We start from the raw sequence: 24,165 nt of genomic DNA on the forward strand, positions 1-24,165 counted from the left end.
CTCTAAAAGATCTATTCATACCAATGGCTCTCAGGCATCTTCTCGCAGAGGGATGACATCCCCTCAGAGAAGAGAGCATGAAGCTAAAATGAGGGAAGTCAATCTGAGGATAGAGAGTGAAGAACTTGCCCTTGCCAAAGAAAGACTTGCCTTTGCCAAAGAGCAGAAATTGAGTGGGGCAGACCCCACTGGTGGCAGCATTATCCCTCGAGATAAGGACAGGAGTCTTGATACAAGACACCTGAGTAAAATAGTGCCCCCCCTTTAAACAAGGGGATGACATCCACAAATGGATGACTGCTTGGGAGAGGGCCTGCACTGTCCAGTGCATCCCCCAGAGTCAGTGGGCAGCTATTCTGTGGCTCTCCTTTGAAGGCAAAGGTAGAGACAAGCTCCTCACTACTAGAGCTGAGGATGCTAACAATTACCAAGTCCTGAAGAATACACTGGTTGATGGGTTTGCCTTAACAACTGAGCAGTACAGGTTGCTGTTCAGAGACACCCAGAAAATTCAGTCTCAGGATTGGGCTGACTTTGTTGATTGTGCCACTAAGGCTCTAGAAGGCTGGCTATTGGGTAGTAAAGCTTACTGACTTCACAGGATTGTATAATCTTATTATGAGAGAGCAAGTCTTAAATAATTGTCAGAACCAGTTATTACACCAGCACCTGGTAGACTCTGATCTGACCTCTCCACAAGAATTGGGTAAGAGGGCAGACAAATGGATCAGAACCAGGATTAGGCCTAAGAACCAGGGTGGTGACCAAAAGAAAGAATCAACCAAGCCTCAAGAGAAGGGTGGGAATAAATCTTCAGATCAAACCACATCAGGGCCCCAAAAATCCTCTGAAAAGGGTGGGTCCCAGAATCCTTCCAATACCCAAAAGAAACCTTATTGCCATACCTGCAAACAAGTAGGCCATTAGAAAACTGAAAGCAGTTGCCCAAGGGCCAACAAAAATAAGGAAAACATACCCCCAAGTAACACTTCCAAACCTCCTGTTACTACTAGTAGTAATCCCCCAGGTGGTGGGAGTGCCCCCAAGAATTTGGGTGCATTTACTTTGGGAGTTCCTGGGGACTCTGGACTAACCAGGTCCCCAAACTTATATACTCTTGTCTGTGAGACTGGCATGGGGTTTGCCAACTTCACAGCTTGTCCCAACACTTTGGACAAGTACAGACAGGAGCCCCTCATCAATGGTTCAAAGGTTGAGGCCTATAGAGATACAGGGGCTAGCATCACTATGGTGACTGAGAGCCTAGTCCCCTCAAGGCAACTTATACCTGGAACCACATACCAGGTAACCAACATTGATGGAGTACAGAGAGATCATCCCATAGCAGTGGTAAATCTCAGCTGGGGAGGTGTCACTGGCCCCAAGAGAGTGGCAGTGTCATCAAACTTGCCTGTAGATTGCCTACTGGGGAATGATTTAGAGATCTCAGCCTGGGCTGAGGTAGGTCAAGAAACCCATTTTAAAATGGTAAACTTCCATGGTAAGGTTAGTGGGGCAGTGATAGCCACAGCCCCAGTCCAAGATGTCCTCCCTGAACAGGTCAGGAGGGCTGTGCCAGTCACAGCCCAATCTCAGACAGACTCCTTCCCTGAACAGGTTGGCAAGGCTGTGATGGTCACAGCCAATACCCAAACTGAGTCCCTTCCTGAAAAGGTTGGTGGAGTTGTGATGGCCACAGCTCAAACTCAGACAGATAATAGTGTTGTGAAGCCTGAAATTATGGATCACTCCACTCAGACAGAGAGCATTGAGGAGGAAGAGAAATCTCCCTCTCACCAGACTCTAGGAAAGGATCAGCCTCCTCAGGGAACTGATCTGACCCCTTGTGAAGGAACTGCCCCAGAGGTAGTCAGGCCTAGCCTGGCAGAGCCCCTGATGTCAGTGGACCCTTCCAAGGTGGGACCCAGTCTGGAGCTAGTAACCTGCCCCTCTCTACCCTGCCTCAGTCAGCCCAGGGCTGTAGAGGTCAGGGAGGCCAGTGGTGGACCCCAAAGGGCCCCCTGTGCAAAGGAACTCCCCAATCAGCAGATTAAGGGCACTGAAGCTAGTAGTCCTAGCCAAGTGAAAATAAAACAAACTCCTGAGGGATCCCCCTTAAACGTAGTTAGGGACCTCCCACAGATGGACACTGTTGGGCAAAGCCAAACCTGGGACCTAAAAGCCCCAAACCTGACCTGTCCCTCCAGTAAGCCAAACAGAGGGACCCAGCCTCCAGCTTTAGGTAGCCAGAGGTTGACCCTGAGAGCTCACAGCAACTCAGTCCTGGAAAGAAAGGCATATATGGTGGATAGTGATTGGAGGAAGTTGAGCCCAACATTAGTGGAGTCTCACTTCAGTACTCCATCCCCACACCAGTCTTTTACTTTGCCAAAACACACCACAGGTAGAGATTCCCTATGGTGGAGACCCTCAGATACCCTTAGGGTGCGGGATTGCTTAGTGGACCATGATATAGGGGGTAACCATGCCAGTGCATATACCACCTCATATGGCCATTCAGGCAACATAGGCTTATCTGGTCAAGGATAGCCTTATCTCCTTTCGTTTGGGGGGGGGGGGGGGGGGGGGTTATGTAGCAAGGTGGATATCTGACTATGGTTGCCCCAACTTTTTGCCTGGTGTTTTGCTGGTTTTCGACTTAGTTGGCCTGGGATCCTGCTATTCAGGACCCCAGGCTTCCTGTTCTCTCTGTAAAATGGATTCCATGTACTCTAGGTACATATCTAATTGGATACTGAGTCACCTTATCAGCCCCTGTACAGTGTACCTTAGGTACCCAGGGCATAGGTGCACCCAGGGCCTACCAGGGGCTGCAGCATGTATTATGCCACCCCTGGCTGGCCATCCAAATCTGACACAACTGGCTGCACGACAGCTGGGGCAATGTGGTGTAATCACCCTTTGCTTTAGATATAGTATTCCTATATCTAACCCTAAAATGGACACATGAAATCCTATCAGTCACTCCTACGGCAGGCCTTACCAATCCTGAAGGCAGAGTGCTTGGAATTATGTGAGATGGAGCTCTGGCATGAGCTGAGCCTGTTTGCAGCTTGCGGAACCAAGTCCTAATAGCTGTTCCATGATAACGCGTACCATATACTCTTAAGTGCATTATAATCCTCGCGGTTATTTGCTAACTTTCGTATCGCTTTATCAAAACATGTCGAGTAAGGTGTCATACGAATTGGAATACTAACCCCTCGCCAATTCTGGCGACGGGGTTAGCATTCCACCCTTCTAGAGGGACACGACATGTGTGTAACTGTGAACCCCGGTTAAAGTTAACTCGAGCCTCAGCATCACAAAATGGATGCTGCCACCACAGACACGAGTCTGACCTCCTGCTGCTGGGAGTCCTTCCAGCGAGGAGAGCTCGGACAAAGGGTTTCCTGTCAAGGGCGGTGCTGGCACCATCCCAGACAGGGTTTTGTGTATCCCAGGTAGGCAGGGCTGAGAGGAAGGTGACTGCAAGTGGCACCCCGGTGCTCACTGTGCATATGCCGGCTCAAACCAGTTCCAGGGGCACACCAGCCCCTGAGCTGGGGAAAGTCCGGACAAGGGAGAGGGGTGTAACCACCCCCCTCCTGGTCCCACCCATGGGCAGGACCTAGTCGCGGTCCAGCCCCTTTTCTTAGAATAAAGGTAGGAGCGGGCCCCTTCCCAAATTAGATCATCCTGAATCTTGAAGGACTTTCCACGAAAGGAACTCTTGCCATTCTCTGAAGACTCTCCCTTGTGGCTAAGGAGTAGCCACCCCGCACCCGCAGGCACCACCTAAGCATCGCGGTTTGCTGCACGTCCATCCTCCGGATCAAGACTGACCAGCTCGACGAGACCCGGATTCCCTGGCATCTCTGACCTCTACCTGCATCATCAGCCCAGCTGAGATTCGTGGGTGTGACGAGACCTGAGGGACCGGCCATCTTCAAAACCTGCACGACGCTTAGCCAGCACGACTGCCGAGGGATCCTCGAGTGAGTGCACTGGGGTTTGAGAAGCCCCAACCCAGAGCAGCTCCAGCACTGAAGTCCAGCCCCCCAGCATCCACGAGATTTGCGTGGGGCCTGTGAGAAGTTGGCCCGATATGCAGCGTTCGCTATTCTAGCGACCGCTATGTATCGTTCCAAACGACCCTTATGATGATTGGTTGTAAGTCAACCTATAGACCAGCTATCCTAGTAGCGTGGATACGAGCAGTCTAAGGCTAAAGACTCGAGAGGGCGTGTTAAGCCAGCTGTTTACCACGCATGTATCCCTTGAACACCCAGTGAAAGGACACCACACAAGTGTTATGAAAATAAACAGAATATTTATTAAGATTCACAACAGCCCTGTACTCTTTATGAGGACAGGGTACTAAGCACAAACCAAATCTCTTAGGAAAATACTTCAAGTGCACAATTAAAACAAGTGTCCGAAGACACGGAAAGTTTAGTGGTCTCGGGCGGACCCGATAAGGCAAGTCGGAAGCGAGGGACTCAGGACCCTAGAGTAAGGAGGCTATGCAGACACCGAAATGCCGAAGTTACCTAGCCACGAGGGCTGCGGCTGCACAAGTCTTACAGGCGTCGGGGGTCTTCGCTGACGAGCCAGGAGCCGGAAGAAAAGGAGTTGCTGGCCGGCGACCAGTGATGAATAGTTCGTAGAGATCCAAGCCTGGATCAGAGATCGATGACACCTGAAAGCAGAGGGGACCAAGTTCGTACTACTAGCCAGTAGTCAGAGGGTACCAGGAGGGCACCGGTTGGCCGTCACCTCGACCAGGTGAGTGGGCGACGCTAGGCTCTGCAGTCTCACGGACCAGGAGGCGTTGTCGGCGACCAGGATGGAGGTGCGAGCTGTCCCACGAAGGATGATGCTGTCGGCGTCGCTGGGCCCAGGATTGGGGCAACAAGCCTTGGCAGATCTCAGGGCCACGTGGTAGGCCTAAGATGGCGTCTTGAATGGACCAGGAGGGTCCGGGGTGCTCTTCTCGGAAAAGGGAGCAAGGGCCGATCTGGAGCAACCAGACCAGCAGTGTTGTTTGTCGGTTGTCGTCAAGGAAGGGCACAAGCCAGCGGCTAGTGACCAGACGACGTGCTGAGCAGCGAGCAGAAGGGCCCCACGCAGATCGTGGAGATGCTGGGAGACTGCACTTCGGTGCTGGGGCGGCTCAGGGTCGGGGCTTCTCGGACCCCAGAGCACTCACCAGAGAATTGCTTCGATGGTCGTGCTGGTTAAGAAAGCGTGCAGGTTTTGATGATGGCCGGTCCCTCGAGGTCTCGTCGCACCCACAGATCACAGCTGAGCGGATGACGTGGGTAGAGGTCAGAGGTGCCAGGGAAGCCGGTTCTCGTCGAGCTGGGCCGTCGGATCCTTGAGGAAGGACTTGCAGCAAACCGCAGAGTTCTTAGATGGTGCCTGCTGATGCAGGGTGACTACTCCTTAGTCACAAGGGAGAAATCTTGAGAAGAGTCTCGAATGTCCTTTCGTAGAAAGTAGTTCTTGATTCAAAGATGATCTAATTTGGAAGGGTCCCCGCTCCGGCCTTTATCCTAAAGAAAGGGGTGGGTACATGACTAGGTCCTGCCCTAAGGGTGGGACCAGGAAGGGGGGTAGTTACACCCCTCTCCCCTGCCGGACTTTCCCCAGGCCAGGGCTGGCGCCCCTGGAACTGGTTCTGACCGGCAGATGCGTAGTGAGCACCGGGGTGCCACTCCGCAGTCACCTTCTCGCAAAAGCCCTACCTACCCAGAATACACAAACCCTGTCTGGGACGGTGCGAACACCACCCTCGACAGGAAACCCTTTGTCCAAGCGCTCCTCGCTGGAAGGACTCCCAGCAGCAGGAGGTCAGACTCGTGTCTGTGGTGGCAGCATCCATTTTGTGGAGCTGAGGCTTTAGTTAACTTTAACCGGGGTTCACAGTTACGTACATGTCGTGTCCCTCTAGAAGGGCGGAATGCTAACCTCGTCGCCAGAATTGGTGAGAGGGCAGCATCCCGATTCGTATGACACCTTACTCGACATGCCTTGATAACGCGACACCGAAGTTACCGATGTGGTACGCGTTATCATGGAACAGCTATTGGGTCTTGATTCCGCAAGCTGCAACCGGGCTCGGCTCGGGCCAGTACCTAGTTCACACGAGCCCACACACTCTGCCTTCAGGATTGTCAAGGCCTGCCATAGGAGTGACTGATAGGAACTCGGGTGTCCATTGTATGGTTAGATATAGAGCTACTATACCTAAAGCAAAGGGTGATTACACGACTTTGCCCCAGCTGTCATGCAGCCAGTTGTGTCAAATTTAGGAGGCCAGCCAGGGGTGGCATAATACATGCTGCAGCCCCTGGCGGCCCTGGGTACACCTATGCCCTGAGTTACAGGGTCTGATAAGGTGGCCCAGTACCAATTGGTAAATGCACCTAGGGTACATATCGTAATTTAGAAAGAGAACAGCCAGGCTGTGGGTCTGATTAGCAGGCCCACAGCCAGAGAAAGTCGTAAACCAGTGAAACAAAAGCAAAAAAATCTGGGTGATCATAGGATTGCAGACCCTACTCTCCTACAGGGCCCTTCTGCTCTTTGTTGCTTGCCACGTTGTCCGGACACTTGCCCGTTGGCTAGTGTCCCTCCTGACGACGTACAACGACGTTTTCACCGCTGGTCTGGTTGCTCCAGACTGGCCCTTGCTCCCTCCCAAAAGAGGAGCACCCCGGACCCTCCTGGTTCACTCCAGACGCCATCTTGACTCCACCGCGTGGGCTTGCCTTTGCCAAGGCTTGTTGCTCCAATCCTGGTTCCAGCATCGCAGACAGCAGACACCCTCGTGGGACAGCTTGCACGCCAGCCTGGTCGCCGACAACGCCTCCTTGCCCGTGTGACTGCAGAGTCCAGCGTCGCCCACTCACCTGATCGCGGTGACCTCATCCTGTTGCCCACACAATCACTGGCTAGTGATTAAGAACTGAGTCCCCTCTGCTTTCAGGTCGTCTCCATCACCGATCAAGGCTTGGATCACACCGAACATCTTCACTGGTCGCCTGCCAGCAACTTCTTCTTTCAGGCTCCATAGACTACAACGAGGATTCCCGATGTCTTTTGAACCCTATGCAGCCGCAGCCCCTGGGCTAGGTAACCCGAGCATTTCGGTGCTCCAACGCAGGTTCACTATCCAAGTGTCCAGATCCTTTTTCGTTTTAAGTCTACCTAGTCGGATTCGTCCGGAAACAGTAACTTTAGAAATACTAGCCTCCATAGACTTTGTCCCGCATCCCGCATGAGAGTGCACACTCTGCACCCGATCTCCCTAGGCCTCCTGCTCCTAACCTTAGAGTTCAGTAGTGTAGTCCAAGCGATCCTGAAGCCTCTGGATCGAGTTACTTACCTGCTAGTATTTCGCATTCCACTTTCAGTGTATATGGTTTTTCGTGCCCCTCGGGCATTTGTGTAAATTGTGCAACTTGAAGTATTTTCGTAAGAGTTTTGTAGTGTGCTTAGCTCCCTGACTCATAAAGAGTTCAGGGTAGACTTGTTATTAATAAATATCCTTTATTTTTATAACAACTTGTGTGGTGTCCTTTCACTTGGTGTTCAAAGGGTATATGTGATGGTAAAACAGCTGGCTTAACACGCCCTCTAGAGTTTAGCCTAAAGACTGCTTTTGTCCACGCTACTAGGATAGCTGGTCTATAAGGTTGACTTACAACCAATCATCAATAAGTGTCGTTTGGTATGATACACAGTGATTACTAGAATAGTGAGCACTATATATCAGGCCAACTTCTCACAGTCGGGTATAATTATGGGGATGGTGCTATCATAGGGAGTCTATAGTAAATAAAGTGAGCAACCCAATAAACCTTTGGGGGCTTGGGTAAAACGTAATGAGATGGGTAAAATTGCCTCCAAAGGAGTTTGTTTTGATAATTAAATTTAGTTAGTTGTGTAAATAAATTAAATTCAGGTAACTTAATTGTCCTGGGTGAAGTTAATTTCAATGAATCAGATAAACACACATATACATTAAGACTGACTAAACATGACAATACTTGACAATGAAACAATAACCAATGGACATGTGTATAGGCAAAATAGTAGATTTTATCAAAGTTGAATCATAAAGGGAAAAATACAATACAGAAAAAATATGTACAAAACAGGAATACAGGATGAATATCAGAAAACAAATCAAAATCTCTGTAAAGCCTGTAAACCGCCTATCCAAAATACAGATGCAAAAATTTTTCCTTTGGATAAAGCTGAAAGTCGACGTTTCGGTCTTTATGGGCAACTCTTTAAGACCATCATCAGGACAGAAGAAAATTAATATTGTAACTCCCCAAAGAGAAGATCACGGAGGTATCGTGTGCCTTGGGCTCTATTGGCATTAGTAGTATTGTTTCATACTGGATCTTAAATCAATAACCCTCACTCCATAAGATGAAAAGGAGATGATATGTAAAGCCGGGGCGGTGAACAGAGGTTAATCTTAGGAATAGCGAAAAGGTAGGCAATTAAAGCTCTCCTCCTAGTTTGTCGCACCTCACACACTCGTCAAAGGGATCGCAATGTGTTTCAAAATCGTCAAGAATGTACGATCTGTAAGAATCTTGAAGGTTCTAATAGCGGGATGTATCAGCCGTCACTTTGCTTGCAGAGTTACAATATTAATTTTCTTCTGTCCTGTTGATGGTCTTAAAGAGTTGCCCATAAAGACCGAAACGTCGACTTTCAGCTTTATCCAAAGGAGAATTTTTTGCATCTGTCCATTGGTTATTGTTTCATTGTCAAGTATTGTCGTGTTTAGTCAGTCTTAATGTATATGTGTGTTTATCTGATTCATTGAAATTAACTTCACCCAGGACAATTAAGTTACCTGAATTTAATTTATTTACACAACTAACTAAATTTAATTATCAAAACGAACTCCTTTGGAGGCAATTTTACCCATCTCATCATAGGGAGTCAGCAGCGCCGGGATCGTCAGTATGAGATTGAGAGCAGAGGAAGTTCGCTGATCCAAAACTGGATCCAAGGGGCTTGACTAGCACAGAGGGTAACTCTCCAGCGTGAATCCAGTGGGTATCTCCTGCACCCCTAGGACCGGAAGGTGCTCCAGAGAGGTCAGGCCACCCAAAGATGAGGTGCATGGCCTCAAAGAACTCTTTAGGTTGGTGAGGAGTCACTACGGCTACAGAAAAGCAGGGAGGTGCGCTCAGAGCAGACCTCGGCACGGGCCCCACAGAAGAGAGAGGCCTAGGGTGCGGATGCTCCAGAGCCTTGTTTGAGGACTTGGATGGGTGTGGAGAAGGCACAGACTGGCTTCTTAAAGTTTTTTTTGCGATGGGACTTACCCGACGACATCCATCTGGACAACGACCATTGGGTGTGGGTTCACAAGCGGTCTTGTGCTCTTCCAAGAGACCGGGGTTTGGACTTAAGACCTTCCATAAAACGGGCTCATGAGCATCGCAGAGTCGTCCGATGTAGGGAGGCAAAGATCTTTAATGAATGCTCCCTCAGCGCCTATGGTGCACGACGCAGCAGTTATCATAGGTCTTGGAGTTGTGATCCTACTAAAAGCACCAAAGATAAACTAAGTGTGAGTCTGTCACAGACTTCTGCCTGTGACAGGCACCATATGGCTTGAAACCCGCTGATTTCTTATGGTACATTTCTAGCAAACCAGAAGAAGTAATTCTCAAAAAGTGTCAACAAAAAGTCACATAAAAGATTAGTTAAAAGTGGACGGCAGCTCTTCACGGATCTGCGCTCACTGGAGCAGAAAGAAAAGAACAGATATCTGTGCGCTGGGGTGGAGTCTATGTAGGCATCACACACATCACTTCTGGCGTGGTGGACGCGGAGCTGAACATCGCCACCTACCGGCGAGCTGGGGTACTGTTTGAAAACTTCCTGATCCAGTCAGATGCCTGGAGTTTATTCTAAAGTAGGAGATCTGTGGCTAAAAGTTTCTATCAGATGTCCCTCGTTGGCAGTTGCAGATTTGGCACATCAGTAATCTTTCGCATAACCTTATAGAATTATATCACTTCAGCAATGGTGGACCAGAGGGGAAATCCATGGCCAACTCAAGGGAAGTGTAAAAGCCACTGGCAGAAGACAGATCATGGAAGGCAGACATTGATCTCCATCACCAGTGTCCCTATAAGAGTGAAGATTCAGAGGATCGGATTCGGTCCTAAAAATAGCATGTAGGTGGAAGTGCAGCTGCCTTAGGCAGTGAAGGTTGTAGTGTCATATAACGCAATGCCGGGTCGAACAAGTGTGATGTTGGTGAAGGATGAAATGGGACAGCAACGAATGGCGTCTGGGTCAAAGGCATGACCATGTGGAAGCAGTATGGAGCCGAAGGGAAGCAGGATGACCTCGAGTTTTTAGCAAAAATAGAAAGCATACTGTTTAAAAATGCTGCTGGATTCGAGATTCGAGTAGGAAACTCAGGGAAACTAAGCAACCATCCGCAAATGGGGACCAGGCGCCAAGGTGTCCAGGATGAGGGGTTGGGACGCAGAGGTACATCACTCTGGGCCAGGTCCAATGGTGCCACCGGAGCAAAGAAACTCAGAGGAAAAACAAATGGCTCCATTACGACCAGCTCACTCTTCAAGGACTTAGTTACTGAGGGAGAGGAGGGGCAACAAGGTTACTTCCCTTTGTGCTTTTATGTGCTTCTTCCACCCCCCCATCCCCCATCCCCTCGAAATGAGCAGGAAGGTGACCTGTAGCAATGTCTTGAGAGTTGATGCCTCCATAGTTTGTCCCGTGCCATAAGGAGCTTAGCCTCCTGCACTTTTATGGCCTTTGGGTGTATACTCTGATAGGATTAGCAAGACTGGGAGATATAGTTAGAACTGAGGAAGACAGGGTGGGAGTCAGAACTGGAAATCTGCCCCTTACAATCCCTACAGGGTTTAAATCCTGATTTCTTAGGGGAAGACATAATACTGCACAGGTAATGTGTCTTAAGTGAGTACATTTCTCAGAGAGATCGAGCTGTGGATCAATGTCATATGAAGTGGAAAAAAGGAATTAACTTTGTTGCGCCAGGGCGGGTACTACATGGTTTTGGTGACATCACCCAATGCCACTTACGGCATGATTACTAAGCCAGCGCCCCTTACCAGTAATGTGAAAGCTTTGAAGTTTCCGATCCAGTCTGAAGACTGGTAGTGTTCAACATAAGAATCGATAAAAATTCATGCATTCATTTTGTATGGAAACAAAAAGCTTTCAACGCAGAAGCTAAGCTGGTAATTTAATTGTTTCCTTACCGTTCAGAGCGTGACTGCTCAACAAGAAAAGCAATCAGAGCAACCATTTTTTCAAGAGCAGCAGGCCTGTATTTTTCTTCTGCCATCGAAAGAATATCCTCCTCCTCTTCCTCCTCCTCACCTTCCTCCTCAGACAGCACTTCAACCTGTGGCTGCATGAAATAAAATAGTTTGATTCCTGTAATTCAGCAGTTTTTTAAATGAGAAAGGTAGACTAGGTACATAAAAGTGAGTCATTTTACTCATCACTTCAATTACGTCACTATTTATTTTCTATACAAAACAGTACCCCTAGAACCTTCCTTATGTAATGTTGATATAAAGAAAAACAAAAAAGGTACTAATATTGCACATCCAAGCAAACGCAAGCATAGTTTTTATACACATTACCTGGCAGTCACAACCCTATTTAAATCTCCCTCTTTGTGTTCATGAAGAAGCCAAAGGAAGCTAAACTCAACTACTGTTCTTCAATGAGCTACATATGATCGACCGACCACTTATTGCCAGGAACAAAACTAATGTATTATGTCATCCATACATCTATGCAAAGCAATTTGTGGTGGGCTAGAGACAAACATCAACTCCCAGCTCAACAATGCCAGCTCACTTTACATTGACATGCCAATACACTACTGCTTATTAGAAGTGCTGTTGAGCATTTGATGTAAACAGACAGTCAATAAATAAGACACACACTCAAGAAGACCCCACTTAGAAAAAACAAACGATTTTTATATTAATTCAGACATCAAGATCATTGGAATGAAGTAAGGACTTTTGGAGTTGTTGCTTTTACAGAAAACCACTAAAACAGGAAAAGCTGTCAAATTTGCGGCCTGAGCCTTGAACGTGGCAATGTTATCCTATAGGAGAAACATACACTGTATATGTATACTTGCAAACTGTTGTGAGGTTTCATCACATAGACTTAAGGTGCTTAGGGGCCAAGGTTCATAGAACCACCAGCATTTCGGTTTTACCTGCCCTGGTGTGTCTGAGTGCAGAGGTGTTGGTTGCGATAGTAGTCTCGAGCACTAGACCGGTAAAGTTAATGGAGAACCCTGTAACAAGAAAAAATGCTTCAAGAGGGGACGCGTTTGGCAGAACCCAAAGGGAGTGCTTGGCTCTTGAGGTTCTCTGGTCCAAGGGGCCACTGTCTGTTGGCTCAGACTCAGCTGTGGGGCTCAGGTGCACAGGTGTTTTGTCTAGCGGGTCACACTTCTTGGAGACGACCTTATGATGGGGCAAAACGGAAAGCAGGGCCACTCTCTGTGCTGGTCTCGGTGATGCTGACCTCTCTCATCTGTAGGACGGTCTTAGCAAGGGTGGTGTCCAGACTCAACACTTAATAAGCCTTGGCTGCTGCAATGACTCTTTTACACAAGGCATTGCTGCTGGGGGACTCCTGGAGGGTCTAGCAGCTCGAAACTTGCTGGGGAGACGCGGATGACCTCTGGGAGCCACAAAGAAGTCCTTCTCCAGGGGTGCTGCTTCCTGAAAGGACCCAGTGGTCATCAGAATAGTGTACCTGGCAGATGCAGTCACTGCCTGCAGACAAGTGGCTCTTCTACTTCAAGGTAAATGCTGACTGGTTGGCGAAGTTCTGCATCCCTCCAAGGCTTTAGGAGTAGGTATAGCTGCTGGACGAGTAGAGTCCTTGCAACTGTCTGGACAACAGCAGGCAGGCCGGGTTTGGTGCCAATTGCGGATGCTGGTCCACAGTTCTTGCATTGTTGGCTCTTCTTTGTCCTTTTTCTGTTAATAGTGGAGAAATCTGAGTAGCACAAGTTGTAGGAAGGTGGATATCTGACTATGGTTGCCCCCAACTTTTTGCCTAGTGTTTTGCTGGTTTTCAACATAGTTGGCCTGGGATCCTGCTATCCTGAACCCCTGGCTTCCTGCTCTCTCTGTTAAAATGGACTCCATGTACCTTAGGTACATATTTAATTGGTATTGGGTCACTCTTGTAAGTCTTTGTACAGTGTACCATAAGTACCTAGGGCATAAGTGCACCCAAGGCCTACCAGGGGCTGCAGCATGTATTATGCCACCCCTGGCTGGCCATCCAAAACTGACACAACTGGCTGGTAACACAGCTGGGGCAAGGTGGTGTAATCACCCTTTGCTTTAGATATAGTATGCCTATATCTAACCCCAAAATGGACACATATACTCCTATAAGTCACTCCTATGGCAGGCCTTAACAATCCTGGAGGCAGAGTGCTTGGAATTATGTGAGTAACGCTATACCATATACTCTTAAGTGCATTATAATCCTCACTGTTATTGCTAACTTTGGCATAGCATTATCAAAACATGTCGAGTAAGGTGTCATACGAATTGGAATATTACCCCCTCACCAGTTCTGGCGACGGGGGTAGCATTCCACCCTTTTAGAGGGACATGACATGTATGTAACTGTGAACCCCCGGTTAAAGTTAACTCGAGTCTCAGCATCACAAAATGGATGCTGCCACCATAGACACAAGTCTGACCTCCTGCTGCTGGGAGTCCTTCCAGCGAGGGAGGCCTGGACAAAGGGTTTCCTACCTTGGGAGGTGCTAGCACCACCCCAGACAGGATTTTGTGTATTGAGGTAGGAAGGTATGAGACATGCCTGAGGCACAAAAGGTGTCCCTGTGCATACCCCAGTTTAAACCAGTTGCTGGGGCACTCCAGCCCCAGCTCTGGCGCGAAACCGGACAAAGGATAAGGGGTGTAACTACCCCCCTTCCTGGTCCCACCCATAGGAGGGGACCTAGTCATAGTACAGTCCCCTTTAGGAGAATAAAGGTACGATCTGGTCCCATTCCAAATTAGATTAATCCTGATTTGAAACTCTACAAGAAGAAACTCTGGACTTCGACGTTCTGCTCCACAGAAGACTGAAGAAATCTCCCTTGTGGCCAAGGAGTGACCACCCTGCACAAGCAGGCACCATCAAGCATTCCAGCGGTTCACTTTGTCGTCTTCCCTGGTGGATCCAGACTTCAGATATTTGGAAGAACAGGAAATTAGGAACAAGGATTTCATATGGACATGGACTGACATCAAAAAGTAATGACTATGGATTGACAGTGTGCATAGTAGAAAAGGTAGATTTATTTTTATTTAATAATAATCTTGAAAAATATTTTTTTTTCTTTTTTATACAGTATATAGTCTATAAATACATAATATTGTACACATTCATTGTTTTGGGTTCAACCGTGAATCTCTTATTGTGCAGTTTATAATCTTTTTCTTTTGGTCACAGTACATTACAATTGTTTATACAATAGAAAAATAAATCAAAAGAGGTGCAAAAATACAAAATAGCTTAGTATTGGTCTGAGAACATGGCTAGAGGTAATTGGTAATTGCTACACGCGTTTCGGCTATTAGCCTTCATCAGGAAGCCATGATGTATATTCCAAATGTACCAGGGAATGGTAACCGCAGTGTCCGCTAGTATGCAACTGGGATCAATGCTAGAACTCCTCTATAGTAACATAATTGAACTCTTCACTCTGTTCCACGATTGGATGGTTATGAAGAAGTTGAGAAGTTATCAGATGGTTGTAGGCGATATAATAGGCTGGATAATAAAACACTGGATTCAACCGGGAGTGGTACAGGAAGGTTTAACGATTGCCGGGCCTCAGTGTAATGAAGACTTGTTATCTATGTTTAGGTGCGTCTGGGGCCGTCAGCATGGGTGATACATGGGAGATGCAAATTATCTGCTCCAGAGATAGGTAGCGTCCTCTAATAAGGGGGTCTGGTTGTCGGCGTCTCGATCGGGTGTCAGATGGAGATCAAGACTTCAGAGCCCGACGAGACCCGGACTTCCAGACCTCTCCGACCTCTACCTACATCTGCAGCACAGCTGAGATCCGTGGGTGCGACGAGACACGTGGGACCGGCCATCTTGGAGAAACTGCACTTCGCTTCCAGCACGACTTCAGAGGCATCCTCAACGAAGTGCTTTGGGGATTGAGAAGCCCCAGCCCCGAGCAGCTCCTGCACAGAAGATCAGCCCTCCAGCATCCACGAGATCTGCGTGGGGCCCTTCTGCCTGTTTGCTGCTCGACGCGTTGTCTGGTCACTTGCCGGCTGGCTAGTGACATCCTAGATGACGAACTCCGAAATCTTCACTGCTGGCCCTTTTACTTGATTGCTGGTCGACGCGTTGTCTGGTCACTTGCCGGCTGGCTAGTGGCCTCCTAGACGACGATCCACGACATCTACACCGCTGGTCTGGTTGCTCCAGACTGGCCCTTGCTTCCCTGCAAAGGAGAAGCACCCCGGACCCTCCGGGTCCGCACCAGATGCCTTTTCCACTAACCGCGTGGGTGGCCTTTGCCAAGGCCTGTTGACGCCGAATCCGGAACCAACACCGCCGACAGCTAGAGCCTGCGTGGGACAGCTCGTGTCTCCATCCTGGTCGTCCAAGACACCTCCGGGTCCACGTGGCTGCAGAGTCAAGCGTCCACTCTTCACCTGATCGCAACAACAGCATCTGGTTCCTTCCTGGTTCCACTCCAGTCACTGGCTAGTGACTTTGAACATTGTCGCCTCTGCTTTCAGGTCTTCATCTTCCTTGATCCACTCTTGGATCACACCGGACAGTTTCATCCTGGTCACCTGCAGCATCTTTCTTCAAGGCTCCATAGCCTTCAACGAGGAAACCCGACACACTTTGACACATATGCACCGGCAGCCCGTGGGTGAGGTAACAAGAGCATTTCGGTTCCTAAGGGTAGATTAACTCTCCTAGTGTCCAGAGTTCAAGTCGTTTTAGTCCTAGCTAGTCGGAACTGTCTAATACTTACCTTTTTGTAACTTGTAGTGTCTATTGACTTTGTTCCGCATCTCGCGTGTGAGTTCACACTCTGCACACGCGTCCCGTGGGCCTCCTGCTCCTTACCCAAGGTTAGGGTAGTGTAGTCCTAGCGATCCTACAGCCTCTGGACATCTTCATTTCCTTTATCGATTTCCTTATACCACTTGTTTAGTATATGGTTGGACGTGCCCCTAGGGCACCATTGTAATTCGTGCAACTTAAACGTATTTTTCCTAAGAGTCTTGTCATGTGCTTAGCCCTCTGATCTCATAAAGAGTTCAGAGGTGTTTTGTTAGTAATAAATATCTTGTTTATTTTCATAACAACCTGTGTGGTGTCCTTTAACTTGGTATTCAAGGGGCTATATGTGGTGAAACAGCTGGCTTCACATGCCAAAAGAGTTTAGCCTAAGACTGCTTTGTCCATGCTACCATTAGGATAGATGGTCTATAAGGTTGACCTACAACCAATCACCATAAGGGTTGTTTGGACTGATACAAGTTGATCACTAGAACTAGTGAGCATTATATATCAGGCCAACTTCTCACACAACGTTTTTCTCTAGGGGTCAGCCTTCTACTTATAAAAGCAATGGGCTGGTCATGACCATCATTATTCAGTTAAGATAGAACAGCTCCCACACCCAACTCAGAAGCATCTGTTTGGACAATGAAAGTTTTGGAGTAGTCTGGACTCTTGAGAATAGGTGCAGTACACATGGCCTGCTTCAGGTCATCGAATGCCTTTTGACAGCTAACTGTCCACTGAACTTTCTTTGGCATTTTCTTGCTTGTCAGGTCATGAAGTGGGGTCACATAGGTCCCATAATTTCTGACAAATTTCCTATAGTAACCAGACAGGCCCAAGAAAGCTCTGACCTGTGTCTGGGTGGTTGGAGGAGCCCAGTCCTTTATGGCCTGTATCTTTCTCTCCAATGGTTGAACCTGGCATCCACCTACAAGATGGCCCAGGTACACAACCTGACTCTGCCCTATCTGGCACTTGGTAGCCTTGATAGTGAGGCCTGCCTTCTGCAGGGCCTCCAAAACTTTCCTCAGGTGGATCAGGTGATCCTCCCAGGTGGAGCTGAAGACAGCAATATCATCCAGATATGCTGCACAAAAGTCATCCAACCCAGTGAGAACTTGGTTCACCAACCTTTGAAAAGTGACAGGTGCATTTTTCAAACCAAAGGGCATCACCATAAATTGGTAATGACCTCCTGGGGTAGAAAATGCTGTTTTGGCCTTGGCATCCTCGGCTAACCTGATTTGCCAATAACCAGCTGTCAGGTCAAATGCACTCAAGAATTTGGCAGAAGCCAATTTATCTATGAGTTCACCTGCCCTTGGTATTGGATGGGCATCTGTCTGAAACCCCTGTAGTCTACACAAAACCTCATCTCTCTCTTACCATCCTGGGTGTGAGGTTTTGGCACTAGAACTACAGGACTAGCCCAAGGGCTCTCTGAGGGTTCAATGACTCCCAATTCCAACATCTTTTGTACTTCTTTCTTTATGCAGTCCCTGACGTGGTCAGGTTGCCGGTAGATTTTACTCTTTATAGGCAGACTGTCACCAGTGTCCACCTCATGGGTGCACCAGTTTGTCTGACTGGGGGTCAGAGAGAACATTTGTCTAAAGGATTGAAGAACCTGTTTGCAATCCTTTTGCTGATGCTCAGAGAGGCTATCAGAAAAGACCACGCCATCTACTGACCCATCACCAGGGTTTTGAGTGAGCAGGTCTGGGAGAGGGTCACTCTCTTCCTCCTGTCCCTCATCTGTGGCCATGAGCAAGCCCATGTCCGCCCTGTCAACAAATGCCTTGAGCCTGTTCACATGAAGTACTCTGTGAGGGCTCCTGGTAGTTCCAAGGTCCACCAGGTAGGTGACCTCTCCCTTCTGTTCAATGATGGTGTGGGGTCCAGACCATTTGTCTTGGAGAGCTGCTGGGGCCACTGGCTCCAACACCCACACCTTCTGTCCTGGCTGGTAAACAGTTAGGACAGCCTTTTGGTCATGCCAAGCTTTTTGAAGTTCTTGGCTGGCCTCAAGGTTTTTGGATGCCTTCTCCATGTACTCTACCATCCTGGAGCGGAGACCAAGTACATAGTCCACTATGTCATGCTTAGGCTTTTTGAGAGGTAACTTCCATCCTTCCTTCACAAGACATAGGGGTCCTCTTACAGGATGCCCAAATAGAAGCTCAAAAGGGCTGTAGCCAACCCCCTTCTGTGGGACCTCTCTGTAAGCAAACAGAAGGCAAGGTAAAAGGATGTCCCATCTCCGCCTAAGCTTTTCAGGTAACCATTTTATCATCCCTTTTAGGGTCTTGTTGAATCTCTCCACAAGCCCATTGCACTGTGGGTGATAGGGGGTGGTGAATGTGTAATTTACACCACACTCCTTCCACATTGCAGTCAAGTATCCTGACATGAAGTTTGCACCTCTGTCAGAGACAACCTCCTTAAGAAACCCCACTCTGGAGAAAACTGCAAGTAGGGCCCTGGCCACAACAGGAGCTGTAGTGGTCCTAAGGGGAATAGTATCTGGGTACCTGGTGGCATGATCCACTACCACCAGTATAAATCTGTGCCCAGATGCTGTTGGGGGGTCCATTGGTCCAACAATGTCAATACCCACTCTTTCAAAGGGTACCCCCACCACAGGGAGTGGTATAAGGGGGGCCTTTGTTGTGCCTCTTGATTTGCCACTGGCTTGACAGGTGACACATGAGCGACAAAACTCTTTGGTGTCTTCAGACATATGAGGCCAGTGAAAGTGTGGGACAAGCCTTTCCCAAGTCTTGTTCTGGCCTACGTGACCTGCAACGGGAATCTCATGGGCTAAGGTAAGAAGGAAACCTCTCAGAGACAAGGGGATGACCAGCCTCCTGGTAGCACCAGGCTTGGGGTCTCTTGCCTCAGAGTATAGGAGTCCATCATCCCAGTACACCTTGTGGGTACCTGTAGCATTCCCTGCAGCCTCAGCAGCAGCTTGCTGTCTGAGGGGTTCAAGGGAGGAACAGTCTAACTGTGCCTGTCTCAAGTCTGCCCTGGAAGGTCCCCCTGACCCAAGAAACTTAACCTGATAGGTTCAAGCTCCTCTAGGACAGTTCCTTCTGGGGTCTTTGGGTCAGCCTCCTGAGAGGGCTGATCCTCACCTTGAGGCAGGGGGGAAGGCACTGCCTTAACCCTACTGCTCTTCCTCTTGGGTAGTGTCTGGTCCATTGTTCCAGGATACAGCACTTGTTCAGCTGGGCATTTCTTGGCCTGTGACCTGGTCACAGCAAGGACATGTGCTGACAAACCTAACATTTCCACATGAGTCCTATACTCCACTTCTGACCATAAGGGTGATTGCAAATCATTGCCCAAAAGACAGTCCACTGGGAGGTCTGAACTAACTACAACCCTTTTGAGGCTAGTTACCCCTCCCCAGGAGAAGTTAACAACTGCCATACTGTGATTGGTAGTGACGTTGCTAGCATTGGTCACTAGGTAGTCTGAACCTAGTATGATCTGATCAGGGTCCACAAAGTTTGGTGTCACCATAGTGACACTGGCACGTGTCCCTGTAGGCCTGAGCCATTTTTCTATTGATTAAAGGTGTTTGCCTGTATTTGCCCAGAGTTACCGGGACTTACAGTAGGGGTCATATCCATGTCCCCACTACAAACAAGAACAGCCTGAGTAGGTATTCTGACCAAGTCAGAACGCACCTCAGTTCCCAGGGTTAACCCAACTATAGCCTTGGGGGGTGCACTACCACTACTTACTGTACTAGGGGGTGCAGGTGCCTTAGGGGCAGTAGTGGTAGGAGCTGTGCCTTTCTTGGTGCACTCACTAAACCAGTGAGTCGCACAAGTTACTACTTGTGTAACGATATATCTGTAAGAGACATTAGTTAGTGATAGATTCTTTACCTTAGAATATCCGCAGGCGTCAGACTGGATCAGGAAATTTTTGCGTAGCAGTACCCTTGCGCGTCGGTAGGCGTCGTCTGCGGCTCCGTGGGCGCCATGATGACGTTGTCGGAGTACTTAGACGCCGCCTCCGCGTGCTGACGTCAGTTCTTAGACACAGCTTTAACGCGCCAGAAACACAGAGCTATGCTAAAAACCAGCACTGGTGCCTTGAAACTAGGGCATTGAAAGGGGATGACCTTAACCCTAGATATCGGTTCGCAGAACGGGGAGGATGGATGGGTCGGTAAGGAATCTATCACTAACTAATGTCTCTTACAGATGCACAAGTTACTACTTGTGTAACGATATATCTGTAAGAGACATTAGTTAGTGATAGATTCCTTACCTTAGAATATCCCCAGGCGTCAGACTGGATCCGGAAAGTTTTGCATAGCAGTACCCTTGCGCGTCTGTAGGCGTCGTCTGCGGCTCCGCGTCCGTCGTAGGCGTCGTGGGCGCCGTGATGACGTCGTCGGAGTACTTAGACGCCGCCTCCGCGTGCTGACGTCAGTTCTTAGCCACAGCTTTTCCGCGCCAGAAGCGCAGAGCCATGACAAAAACCGACACTGGTGCCAAGAAACTAGGGCCCTGAAAGGGGATGACCTTAACCCTAGATATCGGTTCGCAGAACTGGGAGGATGGGTGGGTCGGTAAGGAATCTATCACTAACTAATGTCTCTTACAGATATATCGTTACACAAGTAGTAACTTGTGCATCTGAAAGAGACACGTTAGTGATAGATTCCTTACCTTAGAATAGATACCCCAGCAATACCATCCCCGTGGTGGTGGGTCTGCGAACCAATATTTACACCAGGAAGTCCTGGAGAACGGAGCGGCCAAAGAAGCCGTCCCTCCGGACTTGACTGTCCAGGCAGTAGTGCCTAGCAAACGTGTGCAACGAGGCCCACGTAGCTGCCTGGCAAATGTCCTGCAAGGGCACACCTCGGCCCAAGGCAGTTGTAGTGGCCGTGGCTCGAGTGGAATGAGCCCTCAGCCCAACAGGGGGTTCCTTCTTAGCCAAGGAGTAACACGCCTGGATGCACATGATAATCCATCGAGAGATGGTTCTCTTGTGCACCGCTTTCCCTTTCTTAGCGCCCGCGTACCCAACAAAGAGTTGATCATCCACCCGGAACTGGCGTGTGCGATCCAGATAGAACGAGAGCGCACGTTTTGGGTCCAGACGGTGGAGCTTCTCCTCCTCTCTCGAGGGGTGCGGAGGCGGAAAGAAGGTGGGCAATGTGATGGACTGCCCAATGTGGAAGGTCGTGACCACCTTAGGCAAGAAGGAGGGCCTAGTCCTCAAAACAACCTTGTCCGGATGGACTGAAAGGAAAGGAGGCTTACAAGAGAGGGCCTGGAGCTCACTCACTCTCCTGGCAGAGGTGATGGCTACCAGGAAGGCAGTCTTCAAAGAAAGAAGGCGAAGTGGACAGTTATGAAGTGGCTCAAAGGGAGCGCACATCAGAAATGTTAGAACCAGGTTCAAGTCCCACTGAGGCATCACGAAAGGAACAGGAGGAAAGGTATGAGTGATGCCTTTCAGAAATCTGTTTACTATAGGGGACTTGAACAAAGAAGGTTGGTCAGGCAGCCTCAGAAAGGCTGAAAGGGCCGAAAGATAGCCCTTGATAGTGCCCAGAGCAGAGCCCTGCTGGGCAAGAGAAAGAAGAAAGAGAAGAACCTCAGAAAGAGGGGCCGAGAGAGGATCCACAGCCTTTGCTGTGCACCATGCCACAAATCTGTTCCACCTGCAGGCGTATACCGACTTTGTGGAGGGACGCCTGGCTGCCAGAATGATGTTACAGACTTCAGGAGGCAAGTCAAATGGCTTCAACTGTCGCCGCTCAATCTCCAAGCATGGAGGTGGGACTGGACAGGTTCGGGTGGAGGACCGTCCCCTGCTGCTGTGACAGAAGGTCCTCCCGAAGAAGCAGACGAACCGGGGGATCGACTGACATACTGAGTAGCTCGGGATACCAGTACCTTTGTGCCCAGTCCGGAGCCACAAGGATGACTTGTGCCGGCCGCGCCTGATCTTCTTCAGCACTCTGGGCAGAAGTGGTATAGGCGGAAAGGCGTACAACAGACCGCAACTCCACTCGCAACGAAAAGCGTCTCCGAATTAGTGCCGCCTTGGAAATTCCAACGCGCAGAACTGATGACATTGCGCGTTCTCTTCGGTGGCGAATAGATCTAACCAAGGCTCTCCCCACTGTTGAAAGAGGCCTTGCGCCACGTCCGAGTTCAGACGCCATTCGTGATCCATCATGCACCGGTGGCTGAGCTCGTCCGCCCTGGCGTTCAGAGAACCTGCCAGGTGTTGAACCACCAGGGTCACACCCTGATTTTTTTTTTTTTATATATTTTATTGCTTTTATTTCTTACAACATATCATCACTGTACATTGCCATGTTTTCAGCAGTGATCTTATATGAACCATCTCTTCAATCTTTCATAACAGTCACGTATTGCGATGATACATACAGCAACATTAGTCACATATTACATTGCACAGGGTTGACATTGAGGTAATACTGTTAGCATATTATAGACTTAATGAAGCTCTGTCTACCCGATTGTTGCCATGTTTGTTAAGAGTGTATTCCCACTGCACCTGTCAGTGCTTATTTAATGTATACGATGCTGTGTAGAGTGTTTTAACATAGTTCTCCCAGGCAGCGCGGGAGATATTAGTTGCGATAGGTGGTTTAATGAGTTTGGTTGCCTCATTTATCCACTTCCAAAATTTCCTTTGGTCCTTAGTTTTGGTTATCTCAAAGACTGTCGCCCAACGGCGCTCTTCTTCCTGTCTTTTTAAGGTGAATCTGGCCTTCCTGTAGTCTTTTCTGGCAGCTGATATATCATTCTTCACGGATTTAAATTCGCTTTCGTTGTTCATCTCAGTTTTCTTACATTCTGAAGGTCAGATTCCCTTCCAATCAGGGGAGTTATCGGGTGATGATTCTGTCTGAGGGCAATCTTGCGGTGCTGAACCACGAGCAGGCGTCTTTATCATTTCTCCTGAGGCGGAAGCCGGGAGCCACTTTGCTGCCATATTTTAAACCTTGCTGACATCACCTGTGATTTTAAAACTTGTGTGTTTGTGTGTGTTTACCATCGCAGCGCCGCCATCACCCACGAGACGATTGGCCACGCCCCTCGCTACAAGCCACGCCCCTTTTGCACTATAAAGCGCTGTGCTGAACCACGAGCAGGCGTCTTTATCATTTCTCCTGAGGCGGAAGCCGGGAGCCACTTTGCTGCCATATTTTAAACCTTGCTGACATCACCTGTGATTTTAAAACTTGTGTGTTTGTGTGTGTTTACCATCGCAGCGCCATCGCCCACGAGACGATTGGCCACGCCCCTCGCTACAAGCCACGCCCCCTTCCTCCCCTCTTCCTATAAAAATGCTCCCCACTCGGAAGCGCAGCGGACGAGCGCAGCGGGCGCGCCTAAGGCAAGCCCGTCTGCGCCCGTCCGCGACCGGGATGCGACGGGCGCGGGCCACTCTGCTCCAGCTCCCACAAGGCCCTGTGCCCCCGCCCCACTTTACACTCGTGAGACCCTGCTCAACCTGAGAGAGTATGCGCACGAAGGTCTTCTCACTTTCACTGAAACCGCATTCCCACAACATGACTTCGCTATTAGGGGTCTGCTCTTGGGAGGACTTCTAAACGTCAGATCACTACCAAAGCATGCCGACGAAATTCAACTATTGATTGACACCCATCACTTAGATGTTCTTTTTCTAACTGAGACGTGGACCCACGCCGATTGTGAAATCGAACTAGACTGGGCGTGTCCACCGGATTTCAAAATCCTACATCTCCCTAGACCCAAAGGCCGCGGTGGTGGAGTAGGTATTTTCTATAGAGCCTCATGGCTCATTACCAGCCTAGACATGGATCCGGTCGTTGGGACCGAGCTCCTCGGCCTCTCCATAAAAAGTCACACTGGAGATACCTTCACGGTAATTATCTGTTACCGCCCTCCGGGGACCTTTAACTCCCAACAACAACAATCGCTTCTTACCTCCTTCACCAACATGGCGACCTCC

The 24,165-nt window shown here is 49.0% G+C and overlaps 1 protein-coding gene across 2 annotated transcripts in view; it reads right to left on the reverse strand.

Moving 5' to 3' along the window:
* Positions 1-24,165, reverse strand: part of USP34 (ubiquitin specific peptidase 34) — a 2,709,276-nt gene that overhangs the window by 581,953 nt on the left and 2,103,158 nt on the right. For both annotated transcript variants that reach the window (XM_086927486.1, XM_086927485.1), the window contains exon 61: positions 11,304-11,455. In XM_086927486.1, the coding sequence (XP_086783612.1) occupies positions 11,304-11,455 (152 nt within the window). The remainder of the gene's footprint in view (positions 1-11,303; positions 11,456-24,165) is intronic.

Source organism: Lissotriton vulgaris, chromosome 6, assembly GCF_964263255.1.
Source record: "Lissotriton vulgaris chromosome 6, aLisVul1.2, whole genome shotgun sequence".
NCBI lineage: Eukaryota > Metazoa > Chordata > Amphibia > Caudata > Salamandridae > Lissotriton > Lissotriton vulgaris.